Here is a 16,108-nt window from a genome sequence, read left to right on the forward strand (position 1 = left end):
GACGGGAGACAGAGGGCACTTGTTCGTGTTAGGTGTTGCCTTTTGCCCGTCGGTTTTGCAAGCTGCAGAACGACCAACCGGGACCAGTGGCGAGAAGCAAGGGCTTAGGAACGACCCGAGCGGAGCTGGTCGGGGTGCCTTGGTGACAACGCGATAAGCAGAGCTCCTGTCCTGGCGAGTCGGACCTGGGCACGTGAAGTTACCTGGCGTCCCGACACTGGACGTGAACTTGGACGAGCCTGACGAACGTGCGCGCCTGGCATCCGAGCCACGTGGAGGCAGCTCGTCTTCCCGGCGCCTTATCTGAGGGCGGGGATGCTGTTGTGCCATTACCACAAGCCCGGATTCCGAATCTGCAAGATGCAGAATTTATCCTGCGAGCGCCCAAATTCTCCCTTGACAAGTCAAGATGCTGAGCCGTCAGGCAGCGGTGTCCTGCGGAGAAGCATCGGCGGGCAGCATGTTCAAACGTGTCAGCAAGTGCCAGACAGCCCGGCGCCGCACCTCCTTTTGCCTGGAGGTCACCGCACGCGCGAACTTTGAACCTGTGTGGCCAGCGCGGTCGCTGGTTGGACGTCTCGGACGACCGTCGAGTGCTGACTTTGTATTGTGGGCCGTTTGAGTGACAATGGTTCTCGGGGAGTATAAAGCCGCGAGGCAGTCGCCTCGAAAACCGGATCCGCCGACCCACCGGGAGCACAGTGCCGCTCTCGACTGGAGTGAGATGTGTCACGCGTTTTCGCCGGACGTCGCCGTGCGGGAACAGTCGCGTTTGCTGTGAGATCTCGGCCCCAGTGCCGACCCATTCATGTCCTGTATAATGACCTGTATATAGTGTATAAAGTCCCTTTTGTTATTCTCATCGACGCCTGGCTCGGAGTCTTCGCTACCAACGCTCTGTCATGAAACGGGTGACGAGCGCTACGGGACCACAAAATCGTAATCGTGGTGCAGCGGTGCAAAGTCGTAACAGCAGCCGGCCTCACTTACTCCTGCGGCTTGTCTGGCGCATGACGTATGCACACGCGTCTGGCGCGCCGGTAGCTTGTTGCTAGGCAACGCAAGAAAAAGAAGTTGCAAAGTATTCGTTCAGTTACACGCAAAACGTTTTTCACTTTTAGTGGGAAAGAATAAAAAAAATTACCGACGATTACGTTACTTCCTAATGCGAAATTTGAGCGCAGCAAATAAGCTGTTTCACGTTTTCGATAGATTGAGGCAAAGAAATCGAGCAACACATGTATGCGCTATCACAGAATTTTTTTTTTATTTTTCACACGTATTCCTTTAACAAAGACTCCACTAACAGTTCTTGACAGTCATGAAGGAAGCTTTGTGGTCGGAGAAATAGACTGATATATGTTCGACTTGGTACACCAATGCTTGATTCTCAAAGACGAGATCTATACAAGTGCCTCGCGAGGTTGTCACAGCCGTGGGACGCGTTACGAGCGAGAGGAACGGGATGTTCTCCCGCATAAGTGTTAGGAAATTGCTGTTTGTCTTTATGTCAACATTAAAGTCCCCCACTACTAACATCGGTGTGTATCGATGGACGGTTAATGCGAGTTGCAGGAAGTGCACGACGTCTTTCGTGAGTGCGGTAGCGGACTCACGAAAGCGGTATCAGTCGGTCGCTGCTAGCGCTGGGGGGATGAAAGGGGGGCGGAGCTGGTTACGAGGCCGACGATAACGCCGACGACGACGCGAAACCCAGGAACGGACGCCAAAGAGCCATTTGTGTAGCCAGCCCTCCTCCACAGTCTCTCCTCCTCCCTTCCATCATCCTCCCTCGCCCGGAGAGCCGACAGCGCGCATGCGCGGCGGCGGAGCAGATTCGTCGGCGAGCTGGTTACGAGGCCGACGACAACGCCGACGACGACGGCGACGACGACGCGAAACCCAGGAACGGACGCCAAAGAGCCATTTGTGTAGCCAGCCCTCCTCCACAGTCTCTCCTCCTCCCTTCCATCATCCTCCCTCGCCCGGAGAGCCGACAGCGCGCATGCGCGGCGGCGGAGCAGCAGATTCGTCGGCGAGCTGGTTACGAGGCCGACGACAACGCCGACGACGACGACGACAACGCCGACGACGACGACGACGCGAAACCCAGGAACGGACGCCAAAGAGCTGCGCTCTAAAACATATAACGTTGTCTGGAAGTTTATTTCACATTCTTTTTTTATGATGCTCGCGTCTACTAACGGATGGAGTTGAAACTAGGCGTGACGTGTTTCCTGTTGCCAGTTTTTGAAGAGTGTCCCCTCTTGTTGGATTTCTTTCTCTATGACTGATGTACGACATGCGCAACGCCGCAACTCCTCACCGAGCCAGCGTTGTGGGACGCGTAATAAACGCTAGTACGCGTTTGTGGCTGTGCTGCTGTGCGCTGCTATTCAGCATGTGCGGTGCGCGACTCGGGTGTCGCGCCGGAGTTGCGTATTCTTATAACAGTCTGAGGAGCTCCAGGGCAACACTCGCTATCGCCTTCAATGCTTTGTCCCGTCGGTCGATAGTTTCAAATGCTTTTTAACGCGACAGCGTTAAGGAGCTCGGGTCGCAGAAAAGCCGGTGTCGTCGGCGTCCGCGGCGTTGGCCGTGAGCGATAAATCACGGCAGGCACTTCATAAATAAAAAGCAACTTCCAAGATGGGCTGGGTGGGAATCGAACCAGGGTCTCCGGAGTGTAAGACGGAGATGCTACCACTCAGCCACGAGTTCAATGCTTCCAAGCAGTACAAACGCGCCTCTACTGAATGCGGTGTTGCCTTCGAAACGAGCCGCGGAAACTTATACTGCGGTGTATATCGGTAATTATGAACATGTAACTTGCAGAAGTCGCAATTACACGAGTAGCGAAGTGCGTTTCCGCTGCATTTCTTCTGCGCTTTCCGTACACGCAGAGCCATCTTGCGGCAAACACAGAAGACCCCCTCCTCTCAATGTACGGCGCTGCCCCGACAGGAGGCGCGCCGCGCGCGCATTGGAGCTATACGAGGACCGGTGCGAGGCGGGTCGCGGCCCGGACTCTCTCTCCCCTGACAACGCTTCGCCTTGCTCCTTCTGCAGAATCAAGCGTCCTTCCTTTCTTTAGATCACTATCTGTCTATCTCTCTGCCCGTGCCGATCACGACGTTTGGCTGGCGTGCATCATTTCCCCCTCCGAGATCCCGAGTTCTTTGGTTCGTTCCGCTTGCTCAGGCGCACGTTTCGTTGCTGCGCCGAACGCCGCGTTGCTCGACCATATGGCTCGACGCTCACCGCGTCCGATGCGGGGCGCCTCGTAAGTGATGGCTGCCCTGTGGCCCATTGTCTTACACCCCTTGGCGGGTCGACCGGAACGCTTTCGCGTTCCACTCTTGAAGGCGAAGCTTAAGCGTCCTCCAATTTTGACGACGCCTTTCATTTCGATCAGCATGACTTCGGGCGCTATAACATATAACTATTCCAAACTTTTCTATTCGAATTCTGCAATCAGCCCTCCGCGATCGGTCAAATACCTTTTTGGACCGCCCCCGCTTCACCTGTATGTCACGCGACGTCACGAAAACCGCTATAGCTCTCCATCTGATATGACATGTACACACTGATTATGCAAAATTTGACTCAACAAAAGAAAAATATTTATTTCTCATTCGACGCCTTTTCGCCATTAACCCGCTGCTATTGGTCAAAAGGTCTCAGGCTGCACCCACTTCACCTGCCTCTCACGCGTCGTCACAAAACCGCAAAAACTCACCGCGTCAAAGTGACGTGTGCGCGTTAAAGAGGCATTAATATGCCAAACAAAACTGAATTTTCTTCTGAATAGCCGCAGGCTGGGCCGCTATTTTGTAGCGATGCCTTATGCCTTATTCTATGCTATTCCTATCATCCACCACACACGGCCGTCCGATCCCCTTGATAATGCGGGCAGACCGTCGCTCTGGCCACTGGCCAAGCGCGAAAAGGGTGAAAAAGAATAGAATCGGAAAAGGCATCGCTACAAAATACCGGCCCTGCCCCGTTCCGAAAGGAATCAAAGATGACAGCCGCCGATCGCTCAGACAATGGCTACTCGCACCAACCGGAGAGCATGTGTTTATTTGCGGGTATTAAAACATTTTGCGTGGCCGTGTAACGTTTTGGAGAACTTTCGGCACGTTTACAACCTCGTTCTGCCAGCTCTTCTTTGCTGAGGATCCGTTTTAGAGTCATTGTTAAGGTTCCGTTGCATGCAGCCGTGACTGTGGACGAGCCACCCCAAGCTGAGTAAGGGAAAGCGGACTAATCGCAGACGCGGCAACACCCTCTTCATCCGGTCATCGATATGCAGTGCAGTAGATCGGCCCCATCGAATCCCTCTCCGCTTAAGCGTGTTCCTCGCTTCTTGTGAGCCAATTAGATAAGACAAGCCGCTCAGTGTAGGCAAAGTTATTCGTTTTTCAAGCAAACAAACATGACCTCCTATGAAGGAGGAGACCGTTTGATTGGTTTGTTCGGACAGCCCTGCAGGTGACCGCCCGATCCTTGCGTCAGCGGTTACGCAAATTTGACGTCAGGAGATTGGAATAAAAACATATTGGAATAGTTTTACGTTATACGGCCCTTGGTCTAAAATCACAGGTAACGTTAATTTTATGTCACACAACTGATAAATAGTATTGCTCATATCTTTGTACAAGCCTTACGTTGGTATTGTTGTGTAGAAGCCATGACTCAATTATTCATGCATGGGTCGCGTGCACGTCGTTTTCTCGCCTTGTACAACGCAATCAGAGCTAAATTCAGCCTTCCACTCCTTCGGAGAGATACGGCCAATGAATGGCGAGCACTCGCATTCCACTGTCTGCCTCAGAAATCTTCACGTGTCCCCATTGACTAGAGAGAAGATGGTCCGGGACAGAATCGAGATGTCCTTCTAACCTACGTCATAACGAGAGAAGTCCACAGCACTGAAGCTCTGCATTAGGCACTAAGTGTCGATCGATGTGCCTGAGGCTTATTCAGTCTAAGGTTACGGTCGAGATTACACTACTTGTCTGATGGCATGGTTAACATCCCACGGCAAAGATGATCTATAAAATCTACCAAAGCGGTGAGCTCTGGTTTAATTTTTACCTCAAGTTCCTCAACGGGCGCACAAAAACTCGGTGCACGGGCGTGCTTTTGCTTTCTTCTCCCAAGCGATGTGTTCGCCACTGCCGGCAATCCAACCCGTGACCTCATTTTCACAGAGAGAACGCTATGGCCAACGTGGCTGTTCACCTGACGAGGGATAGTTACACTGACCTTAAGGGAGTTGTGTCCTCCTCCCAGTACAGCACTCTCCCGTGTGGTACGGCCGACTGGGACTTGGTCTTGCCCGCTTGAAAAGCATGCGACGACGCCTTGGAAAATGTGGCGCTGACGGCGGATTGAGGCGCGGCTGCTTGCGAGAAAAGCGGCTGCGACGGAGGACAACCAGGGGGTCGGATCTCCTCGTAGGCGTCCAACACGATGCGCCCGCCGCCCCCGGTTGCTGGTGGCTGGTCGGCACCAATGCGGGTGGATGCCTGGCTGCCGGCAGCCGTGGGTGCCAGGCCGTCGCGCAGAAAACCAGACGGTGCCTCCTGCGAGGTTGTTGGTGTGCCCAATGAATTTTCTCGCTGCATGCACTACTTCTGGCGTTATCCTTTTCAGACAACACTTCGCCTTCCAACTAAACGACATTGCAGAGCTCACGAGAACATGTCCACAAGGCACAAATCCCTAAACACTGTACTTTCATCTTCAGATGAGCAATGCTAAGTAGCATTGTGCTTAATCGCAATGTGCAGTTGAACGGCACGTGGGGAAGATCATCTGGGAACGCACTGCGCACGTGACTTGGCTTCTTCCCGCAATAGGTAATATATATGTCTGGCTTGCTAGTTGTAACGTTATAATATAACGTTTAATGATAGGTGTAACGTTAAGGGATAAGAAAAGAGCAGATTGGGTCACGGAACAAACGCGAGTTAATGACATCTTAGTTGAAATCAAGAAAAAGAAATGGACATGGGCAGGACATGTATAGAGGAGGGAAGATAACCGATGGTCATTAAGGGTTACGGACTGGATCCCAAGGGAAGGGAAGCGTAGCAGGGGGCGGCAGAAAGTTAGGTGGGCGGATGAGATTAAGAAGTTTGCAGGGACGGCATGGCCACAATCAGTACATGACCGGGGTTGCTGGAGAAATATGGGAGAGGCCTTTGCCCTGCAGTGGGCGTGACCAGGCTGATCATGCTGATGATGTCTGGCTTGTGCGAGGTACTTACGTGTTCGCTTCGAGACGGCTTCCCCTTACGCTGACCGTTCTGCATCAAAAATCTATGGGCACATTGCTGAGCTAAACTGCGATAGGCGAAAGCCTATATATGACTGCCTCTGTTGATGTTGCCTGAACTGTTCTGCGAACGGACGCCGCCGTGGCTGCGAGCGCGGGATGCAATCACAGCCATCTGTCTGCAAGGTTTGTCGCCGATGTGCGCGCACCGCCACGCGCACGTCCGCGCTCTCCCAAGCGCCCACTGACACAGCGCTACTGGCATGGCGCCTCCTCTCCTTGCTCCTCTCGCCGGTGATCACCGCTCGCATGCGTTCACCACCGACTGCGCCCGGGCGCTTATGAGCCACTACAGGCTTACGCCTTAATACACATTTGTGTTTCTTACGTTAGGTTGGTTTCAAAGCCTCAAACAGCGAGACGCACCTGGAAGCGTTCCATTCGAGCGTCCGGACCGCTGGGTGAGGGCGCTCCACCTTCCAGGATCTCCTGGACTCTGTGGCGGTGCCTGCCGCCTTCAGTCCAAACCTCTTCGCGGCGAACAATGGTTCCCTGCGTAGGCGAAGTTTCCGCTGCCGCGATGCAAGGGCACTGCTCGACGCAAGGAACGGGACACTCCGCCGGAACGCCAGCGACACAAGGGCCGCACCAGTACCGATAGCCTTGCCGCCACCAAGGATCCAATGGCTCTCCAATGTAACTGTTCACACATTATTGCATCGTGAGATTCATCGACACTCAAGTAGCCATACTGCAACATTTATTGTCTGGCATGTCTATGTGCTGACGATTTTATAAAATCACACAAGTGTCAAAACATTGGGCTGTGCATACGACCACTTATGTAACTTGAACAATACTTGATGTTACAATTAATTAGCATCCGTGAATATATTTCTGTATTTTTCGCTTGCTTTATCTTGACACGACTGGGCAGGAAACAAGTAAAATGTTACTAATGCGGTACAACATTGCGCCATATACGAACAGAACGTGAAGTCGTCTCTATAAAGGTGGGTCTAAGATATATAAACGAATGCGAAATTGCAATATTCAACCTAAGGCAGCTCTTGCGGACTCTCGTGCCTTGTACTGCATGCCCCCTAGTTTGGCTGTGCAAGTAGCGCTAACCATCCCGCATTTCTTCGGAAATGGTATGTGGATATATTGACTTGGGGGTCCAGTGGTTCCCGTCCCGCAGGTTGCTTACATTATGGGTTGCAACACGCAAAGCGGCTACTATCCCTGGAGGTAGTGGTTGTTTATGCCAAAATATATTCAGTACGGAAGGCTTTTATGCACTCAAATTATGCACAATGGCTATGATAGAAGGAGACGCCGCTTGCGGAAGTGAAGTTGGAAACGAGTCTGAGGAAGTGTGGTAAATATTTCGGATGAATTTCAAATATAATATGCTCGGCTAGATGTGTTTTGTTCAGGAGAAAGCGCTAAGAAAGACGATACAATGGTCTCTGCTAACGTAAGGAGAAAGAAACGCCATCGCTACTACCAACATATGGCAGGGAAGAGTTCATAAATACGTACCTTCTTTCTGCGGAGCGTGCGCAAGAACAATTAAAAGATGCGCAGACATAAACACATGTATTATTTCCTGAAGGTTTGGCTAAACCGCTTTTTATCAACGCTTTTTTCTGCACAAATGCCATCTGAGCAGTTTGCATGGAGGCGTGTATTCATTAATTCCGATAGGCTAGAATTTTAACTTATGGACTGATTATGCTTTCCAGTTGCCTAGAATTTGGCAAAAGTGAAATAAAATGATGGGAAGCGCTATGTTGTTCAGTACTCACACTTCCCTGAAATTTTGGTGCTGTCTAGCGCAACTACTGGGACGTGTGATAACTACCCTTCATGAGCTCTGTTTTGCATGCCGAGCTGAATGAAAACCCTGAAGAAGCCTTATCATCTTTTATTTGTCAATGAAGTACTTTGGTGGCGGCATCATCCGAAGCTTCACTGCGCTAGCCTTGTTTGTATTCGGTGCCTAAAGTTCTTATTTCTTATAGGTTTTGCTCTTATTTTTATCCGTGACTGTATGGGCTCCAGCAAGCGCAGTTGAGATTCAGCGATGACCATCTGTTCTCTCTTTCAGTGTCGGTTTCTTGGTGCGGCAACTATGCTTGATAGTGAGTGTAGTTAGTATTATTTAAGAAGGTGACTACTCGAATGCAAGCTTTCACGCACCTTGACCACCTTTTTTTTGTTAGTTTCGTTATACAACATTTCGTTATACAACTGGCCATTGTATAACGAAACTTTGTGAAATGAACGACAGTCCGTATTTAGCCAATGTACATCATGTCAACGTAAGTAAGCCCTTTACAAAAAGCTTCTATTGTCCTAGAAATACGTAGAAAAGGATCCTTTCGAGCCATCCACCTGTAAACCGGAGCAACCACATCGAAACGGTGCACTATAGCACCGGTAGGAAGTGATTTCAACCTTTAGATTGGTCGCGGGTATTGTTTATTCAGTTACTCGCCGTCGTGGGCGTTGTCAACACAGCCCTACTGAGAAAAAAATATATGGATATCCATTTCTCTTTCCTTTGAAGCACTGTACGGCAATAAAGCATAGCTTGTGGTCCTAGGCGTCGCGAGCTTCTTGACGGCCGTTGGCACTAAGAGGCCCAAAATGGCCAGGCATTCGTCGTCCGGCGCTCGGCACTTGTCGCACCGCGAGCTCCTACCGAAAGGGAACATGCACTGGCAGGTACTCTTGATAAGCGTGGTGCTACGTAAAGAGCAGAGTTGTTTTCTGACGCCTTTGTGCAAAAGAGGACCACGTGTGAGCCACTTACTCCAGGAAGGCGTCGTCCGGTAGCGGATAGTAAAGCTCGTGTCCGCACAGATCGAAGGGTCCGTAGCCTGCATCGTAGTCGCAGTCCTCCGGAGGGTATCCAAACCGGGGTTCCCACGGGGTGTAGGGGGACTGCCGCTGCTCCCTGGTCTCGACCACTTTCGTTGACGCGGTCTCCTCGACGGCGACGGGCCTCTGTGAAAGATGGCGACCCTTGCCCCGGCTGCCCCGCATGCTTTGCGAGAAAACCTTCCTCGGCTTTCGCCTGGTGAACGTTTCTTCATCGTAGCCTTCCTCCTCTTCATCCACCTCATCATCGTAGTAGACTCCTCGCCTGCGACCGCGAAGGGGACGAGACAGATGACGTCCTCCAGGCGTCGCCAGGCGGCGGTCGTCGTTGCCGCACGTCTCGCACCGCGAGCCCGTACGTTCCGCTTCGGCGCGCCGCGACCCGCTCTCTTGCGCGGCAATGCAGGCTTCGCATGGCGGCTGCTGTTGCGGCTGAGGCCTAGCCTGAACCGACTCCTGCTGCTCGGCCGTGAGCACGTCGAGCAACATCTTGGCCAAGTCGGTGACGTTGAAGCCTTGTCCTGTGCCGCCGCCGCTGCCTCGCGTCCTGTTGTTCTTCCTTCTGGCTGCCCTCTCCTTAGAACCCTTTCTCGTGGCCGACTCGCCCGTTGGAATGGCTGTTACGGACTCGTGCTGCGCTGCGGCACTCTGGCGCTCCCCTCCGGTCCATGACGATGAGGCCTTGGTCGACTCGGGCGGCTTGGCGCTGTCGTCGCCTGTGGCCCTCGCAGTTGATTCAGCAACGGTTGTGGCTTCGCTAGTAGTGGTGTGCGGAACTTGTTCGACTTTCGCCATCTCGTCGTAGCCTCGGCGGGTCGTCCCGCTACGGGTGCTGCGCTCGGTCAGCTCAGAGGAATACGCGTCGTTAGTCGACTTTTCCTTCTTAGCCATCGCCTTCGTGCCACTGGCGTATTTCTTGCCCTGTGGGGTCCTCCTTCGCTGTCTCTTTGACCCTGCAGTAGTAAAAATTTCTGACCTAACTTTAGTCGACCTTATGCCAGTCACCAAAGGAACCACCGAACAGGACATGACGGCTAGAGGGAGCGCGAACCGACCAGTATACGTGAGATCAGGTTAACGTGGGCAATGATATCTTTCGGGCTGGTGGTTGCATAGGAAATGGGTTTGGTTGGAAATAGGCTCAAGGAAGGCTGCCGAAGGCGCTGAGCAGCGACGCGCGGCGAAAGAGGGAAATTATCACGCCGCGCTGAGTGTGATGTCACAAACGCGGAAATACAGTCCCGAATCGCCACATATGGCTACCAGCAAAAACTGCGCTCTAGGGTTTAGATGTTGTTCCTCATAACAACGTCGTTGCTTTTTGTACTGTTTGTGAATCTTAAAAAAGATTGCTGCGCAACACTTTAGTTTTCGCATCTAGGTTACGAAAGAAGCTATAGAGACTCAAAAAAAGATGAAGCGCCAACGGTAATGGCACACAAGGAACAAAAGACAGGACAAGGCGCTTCCTGTCTTTTGTCTTGTCTTTTGTTCCTTCTTTGCGTGCCGTTACCGTTGGCGCTTAATATTTTTTTAAAGCTATGCACCAACTAGCCCCACAACGTGTTTTACTGAAGGTATAGAGAGTGCGTTGACAGAGTAACACGTAATCAGTTAAAGAGAAAAATTAAATAGCAATAGTGTTTAAAAACAGAAATCTTAAATTCGAAGAGAAGACACTCCATAACGAGGTCATGGGCTCCGAAATCGGGTCGCCTGCGCGCGAGCCAGTTTATGGGTGTGTTCTATTTTTGGCCAGCAAAAGACAGTCAACGTAGGCAGCTGGAAAGACAGCTTCAAGACCAAGTAGTGGAACGCGTTTAGAATTTCAACGTGGCGCTATTTTGGGCGACAAGAAAAACTAAGGGAATAATATATCTGCTTTTTAACTATTTACATGAACAAACCTACAAAAACAAAACGTACCTTACATTACGGTAGAAATTCGGCGTCGGTGGTACGACATGCTGCAAATGCATGTCGCGCCACCGACATGCACTTGCATTTACAATGCCATTATGAACGAAACCATCCTCCGTGTCCTCAGCATGGGGGCGCAAACTGCGAACTCGAGCACCGCCGCCGCCACATGCGCGACGACGCCGCACGCAGAAACTGGCGCGCACTCCAGCAAGTAGGTAGGTCTCCCAGAAAATGTTTTTGCAAGTAGGCGTCTACGCCCCGCAAATGGTGGTGCTCCGATGGGCACAGCCCGGTGGCCTGTTCAGCGGACGTTTTGTTGGTCTGCCGCTGTTCTCTCGTCGGCTCTCTTGTTGCTCGCGATTTACGGCCGCGTGTATCTCACTGGCCCGTCGCTTGGCCTGCCTCACCACTCCGGTAAGCGTGCACCTGTAATCTCCGAGCCTTTGCACACTTCCGCTTCTCTCCCGCTTGATACTTTTGAGGCCTAGTTGCATTGGCTAGTAGAGGCCTACGCGCTACAAAGCGCAGCTAGCGCAACCGTTCCTCTTCTGTTCGTGGCGCCCGCACCGGCGAGTGGAGAGAGACAGTCGTGGCGTGTGGGCGGCCGTGTGGCAGAGCGTCGAGCAAGGGGCCCGCAGACAACTCGAGCGAACTCTGGCGCTAGTGCTTACGAGAGCTTCAATCGGGGCGGTTCGGCCAGCATAGGAATAATTATTATTATCTGCATAAACTTTGTCCTTGTGGCTTCACACGGCTCCCCGACTTTTTCAATTCGTCATTTTCAATAATGTACTACGTAATGAACAAATAAACTTTATTAAAATTATCCGACGGCAGGATTTTAGCAGAGGACCTCCAGCACAGAAGCTCCATGTTGAAACCATTTACTCCACACACGCATGCACCGAGAAGCTGCACAGAACACCCTTACGAATTTCTTGTGGGCAGGCGAGCGTGTTGACACGCTTGGCGCGTTTCAATTTGGCCACCTGAATAGGCGGAGCCACGCCAATTAGTAACAATTGTGGTTGTTCAAAGAATATTCTACACATAGAAAAGTATAGCTGGCTTTGAAATTTAGGACTATGAAGACAGATAAAGCGTAATAAACAAAGCCACAAGAACGTCCGAATCCGCAAGTACGAAGATCAGACAAATCTATGTACTTGTCCAGCACAATGCGTTGGCGGGCTAGTTGGTGCGAATCCATGAATACTTTGTTTAGCGCAAAAACAACAGACACAAGGGAGACGACAGGACGGTAGAAATCGTCTGTCGTCTTTCTTGTGTCTGTTGTTTTTGCGCTAAACAACGTATTTATGTACTTGTCATCATTCGCATTGTGGCTAAACGACCCCAGCGCCAGAGTGTTCTCTAGTTATTATTGCACGAAACTCTATGGCCGAGCCAATAGCGGCCAGCGAGCAGCCGCATGGGAGTGTGCGCGCATCGGCGCAATTGTTTTTACCCTGGATGGCTTGGCGTTTCACCTTGGCTCCCACAAGGCAAAGAAATGCTTCGCATAAGGAGGGTACAGCACACGCGCATGTGTTGTAGCCTCCTCTTGTCCTGTTTTTCTATATATATTGTACTTCGCTAGCAGTATGACTTACATAGGCATGACTGCACTTTGGCGTGCGCAGGCCAATTTCCCATCCAATTTTCCAAGCTTTCTGCTCAGCCACCATCTTGTTTAAGTAGCAAAGTGGCCTCCATAATTTTTTACTTCAAAGCTGTCATCGCAAAGCAATCTACTTTGACGCATTCCTCAGAATTGGAACACTTATAATGGCCGCTGTTTGCTTAGCCGCCTACTTTGTTTTCTACAGCAAGTGTTGAAACACATCCCATATTGAAGGCCGTGGTTTGTTCCGCATACACTGCATCGCCTGCAACCATGTGTCACTGTACCTCTAAACGTGTCTGCCTCGGACTCGAAGGTGCTGTCGCCGTCCCTGCGCGACTTCCGCCTCTTTATGCGCTCGGAGAAGGCCTCTGCGTCGGCAACGATCTTGTCCGTATCACCGAACAGCAGCTCGGTATTCAGCTCGGCCTGCACGTGCCCGGTGTTCTTTATGACATGGAAAATCCGGATGGAGATGGCAAGAAAAAGACGCACTTTCGCCCGCCCGAAAGTCGAAGGAGCGATTGCGACGGCAAATTAACAGAGAACTGTAAGAATTAAAGATAAGTAGTTTTATAGATCGTATAAACTTGTAAACACTCGATTACTAATTAATTACAAGCGTGGTGTGAGCGCGCGCTGGCAAACATGCAAATATGACACTCGATGACCGCGGACACTCGCTGTCGAAACGCTGGCGTGAAGAAGCGCGGCAGCAGCAGCGAGCGAAGTTGCCTTCGTGCTGTCTATCGCTTCAACACAAACTGAGTCACGAGAACGCAGAACACGCAAAGCTTCGAGCCGTCTTCCCACCTAGACTGTGCCCGCAAAGCAGATCGCTTCCAAAATAAAGCCCGCGCGGCCGCGAGTTGCTCCCTAGTGCAGCGTACAGTGCTTCCTCTCTACCCAGTTCCGAGCGCGCGATGGAAGGCGGCACTTGTTCTCCCAAGTTTCCGCCCTTGAGCGCACGAGATTCTGCCGCAAACGTCGGTTCACCCTCGCACACGGTTCACTCCCTGGTGCAGCACACGGCGACGACGCTATCGCCCTGGGACTTTATAGGGAACGTCGCGGCGACGGCAAAAGTGCGCCTAGATAATTGCTATCGCAATAAAACGACAGGAGCTCGTCTCACCGACTGCAAATTTTCTTTGAGCCTTCGCTGAGACGTGTTTAAAAAATTAGAATAATGATGTTTTACGTGCCAAAACCACGATTTCATTATGAGGTATGCCGTACTGGGGGACTCCGGAATAATTTAGACCACCAGGGGTTCTTTAACGTTCGCATTTCGCCTCATCGAAATGCGGCCGCCGTGGCCGGGATTCGCTCCCCGCGACCTCGTACTTAGCAGCCCAACACCGTAGCCACTGAGCAGCCACGGCGAGTTGACACGTGTATGTCACTAAGTCCTTTCACACTATCTCTTGTGGCGACGGTCCTCATCGGGGCATTTGTCAAAGGTGCACTGCCCTCGATAATTCAGCCAACGCTCTCTGGGGCCGGGTCCAAGCCCCCACGGGAACCGACGAATAACAAAAAAGCACTGCTATCTGTGACGGGCCCGAGATAAGCACATGCGACACGCATGTGCCACGTTGTACTGCTTTTTCATATATTTCAAAGGAACTTCTGCGTACAGCTTTGATAAGGAAGCCTCTTTGGATCCCCTGGGTAAGTTTTAAGTTATTTAGTGTAATAGTTGATATGTTTATTTTTTCCGCTCTGCTTTCGGCGCTACTAAGAATAATTAGGAGAAAGACCACAACCACAGCAACCGACGTGTCATATGACGCGCGCTGAACTGTACGACTTACGCTATATGGTATGGGTACAAACGGAATAACGACATGTGATCATATCTGGAGCATAACGAATCTTTGCATGTAGAAACCCGTATTGTAATATCTGATAATGCTGTATTGCATTATAGCACGCATGTGTTTTAAGAATAAAGTATGCCACTGTAGTATACCAGGCACTGTAAAAAGCAAGCATCTATTGCCTAGCGAATAGCAATGCCCGGGGCCGCAGCCACATCGCCAGTCGTGCGGGACGCGCGTGCTAGAAATTTGACTGCACTGTTTGAGGCTAGCAGCTTGGGCTTGTTGGTTTTCCATCCTGGTGTTAACAGCGCAAAACGTAGACGGGACACTAGGAGAGGATACCGACATCGCAAGCTCTATAAACAGCGTTTGTGGTGTCGCTTTCTCGCCTCGTGTCCCGTCTATGTTTAGCGCTGTTAACACCTGGTTCAAACGCTGCCAAAGCGGCCTGCTGCACGCAAGACGAGGGAATCGCTTGTCTGCTGCACACAAAACCAGGGAATCTTTTACATTTTCAGTTTTTTTCATTTCCTTAGGGACCCCACTGGGGCGCATTACATAAGTGATGGTTTGTGCGTGAAAAAAATACATTTGGACGCATTCATTTTAACAATAGAGGTAATCTGTTAAGTTTGCTATGAAAGTTGGTGGGGAGGTGGTGGAAACAATAGAGCTGGGAAGTCGTTCCAATCTTTGGCTGCATGGGGAAAAAAGGAGGCGGAAAAATGTGACAGTTCTGGTGCGAAAACGGGACACTTGCAGTGTATGGCCCGTCCGGTGTGAAATGTATGTCGGAGCGATGATGTAAGGCGCTAGGTCGAATGAAGACTGAAAAATTTTAACTTAATCTGCACATCGAAACCAAATACTACTGGCCAAGTCACTATCCTAAAATGTGAAGTCCGTCCCGTTAGCGAAGCCAATCTTCGAGAGAAGTGGATTTTAAGAGTGGCTTTGGCTTGTAGTAGTAACGCTCTATTTCTAGCAGGCCTCTAGCTGGGTCCCGGAGGCTGTGTTTCGCGGCGCGTGCAGTAACTTACCTGAAGTTCCGGACTTATAACGCTGTCTAATTCCTCTTCGAAGTCGTTCAGCGGGTCCTGCTCCCCAAAGAAGGTCCGGGCCTCGGGATCGTCCTGAAAGGGCGAGTGAGACCGCTGGCGCCGACGTCTCTTCTCATCCGTCATGGCAGCTCGGGGATCTTCGTTCTTATCTCGGCACGTTCACTTGGCTGCGGGGTCCTCAACATAGATGAAAGATGATGATGATGATGTCCTTGATGAGTTTGGCGCTTACCCACTCGCGGGTACTGGCCAAGAGTCGGGTAGGCTTTGCTTATGTGTTCAGAAAATGGAGGTAAAAATCTAAAATTTTGTTACATGAATTAAGGCGAGGGAAAATCGAAACGGTTCAGTAGATTGTCATGCTACGTAGAGGGAAAAAAAACAATTGTCTATGATATATCAATGAGGCTATAGAGGAGGAATGAATAGAATAATACGGTCATCAATGAAATCGGTTTGATTCAATAATAAATTTTTCTAAGGCGAAGCACACATTCCT

The 16,108-nt window shown here is 51.0% G+C and overlaps 1 protein-coding gene across 2 annotated transcripts in view; it reads right to left on the minus strand.

The window, feature by feature from the left end:
- LOC139051920 (mucin-19-like) overlaps nt 1–15,771 on the minus strand; it is a 132,859-nt gene extending 117,088 nt beyond the window's left edge. Inside the window, exons 1-5 of one of the 2 annotated variants that reach the window (XM_070528949.1) lie at nt 15,589–15,771; nt 13,010–13,151; nt 9,108–10,128; nt 6,713–6,986; nt 5,272–5,591 (exon numbers count right to left, since the gene is read on the minus strand). In XM_070528949.1, coding sequence (XP_070385050.1) covers nt 5,272–5,591; nt 6,713–6,986; nt 9,108–10,128; nt 13,010–13,151; nt 15,589–15,732 — 1,901 coding nt within the window. In that variant the 5' untranslated portion in view covers nt 15,733–15,771. Of the gene's footprint in view, nt 1–5,271; nt 5,592–6,712; nt 6,987–9,107; nt 10,129–13,009; nt 13,170–15,588 lie in introns of both variants that reach the window. The other variant, XM_070528948.1, reaches the window with a different exon arrangement.
- Between the last annotated feature and the right edge of the window lie 337 nt (nt 15,772–16,108).

The sequence above is a fragment of the Dermacentor albipictus genome, unplaced genomic scaffold (assembly GCF_038994185.2).
Source record: "Dermacentor albipictus isolate Rhodes 1998 colony unplaced genomic scaffold, USDA_Dalb.pri_finalv2 scaffold_16, whole genome shotgun sequence".
NCBI classification, from domain to species: Eukaryota; Metazoa; Arthropoda; class Arachnida; order Ixodida; family Ixodidae; genus Dermacentor; species Dermacentor albipictus.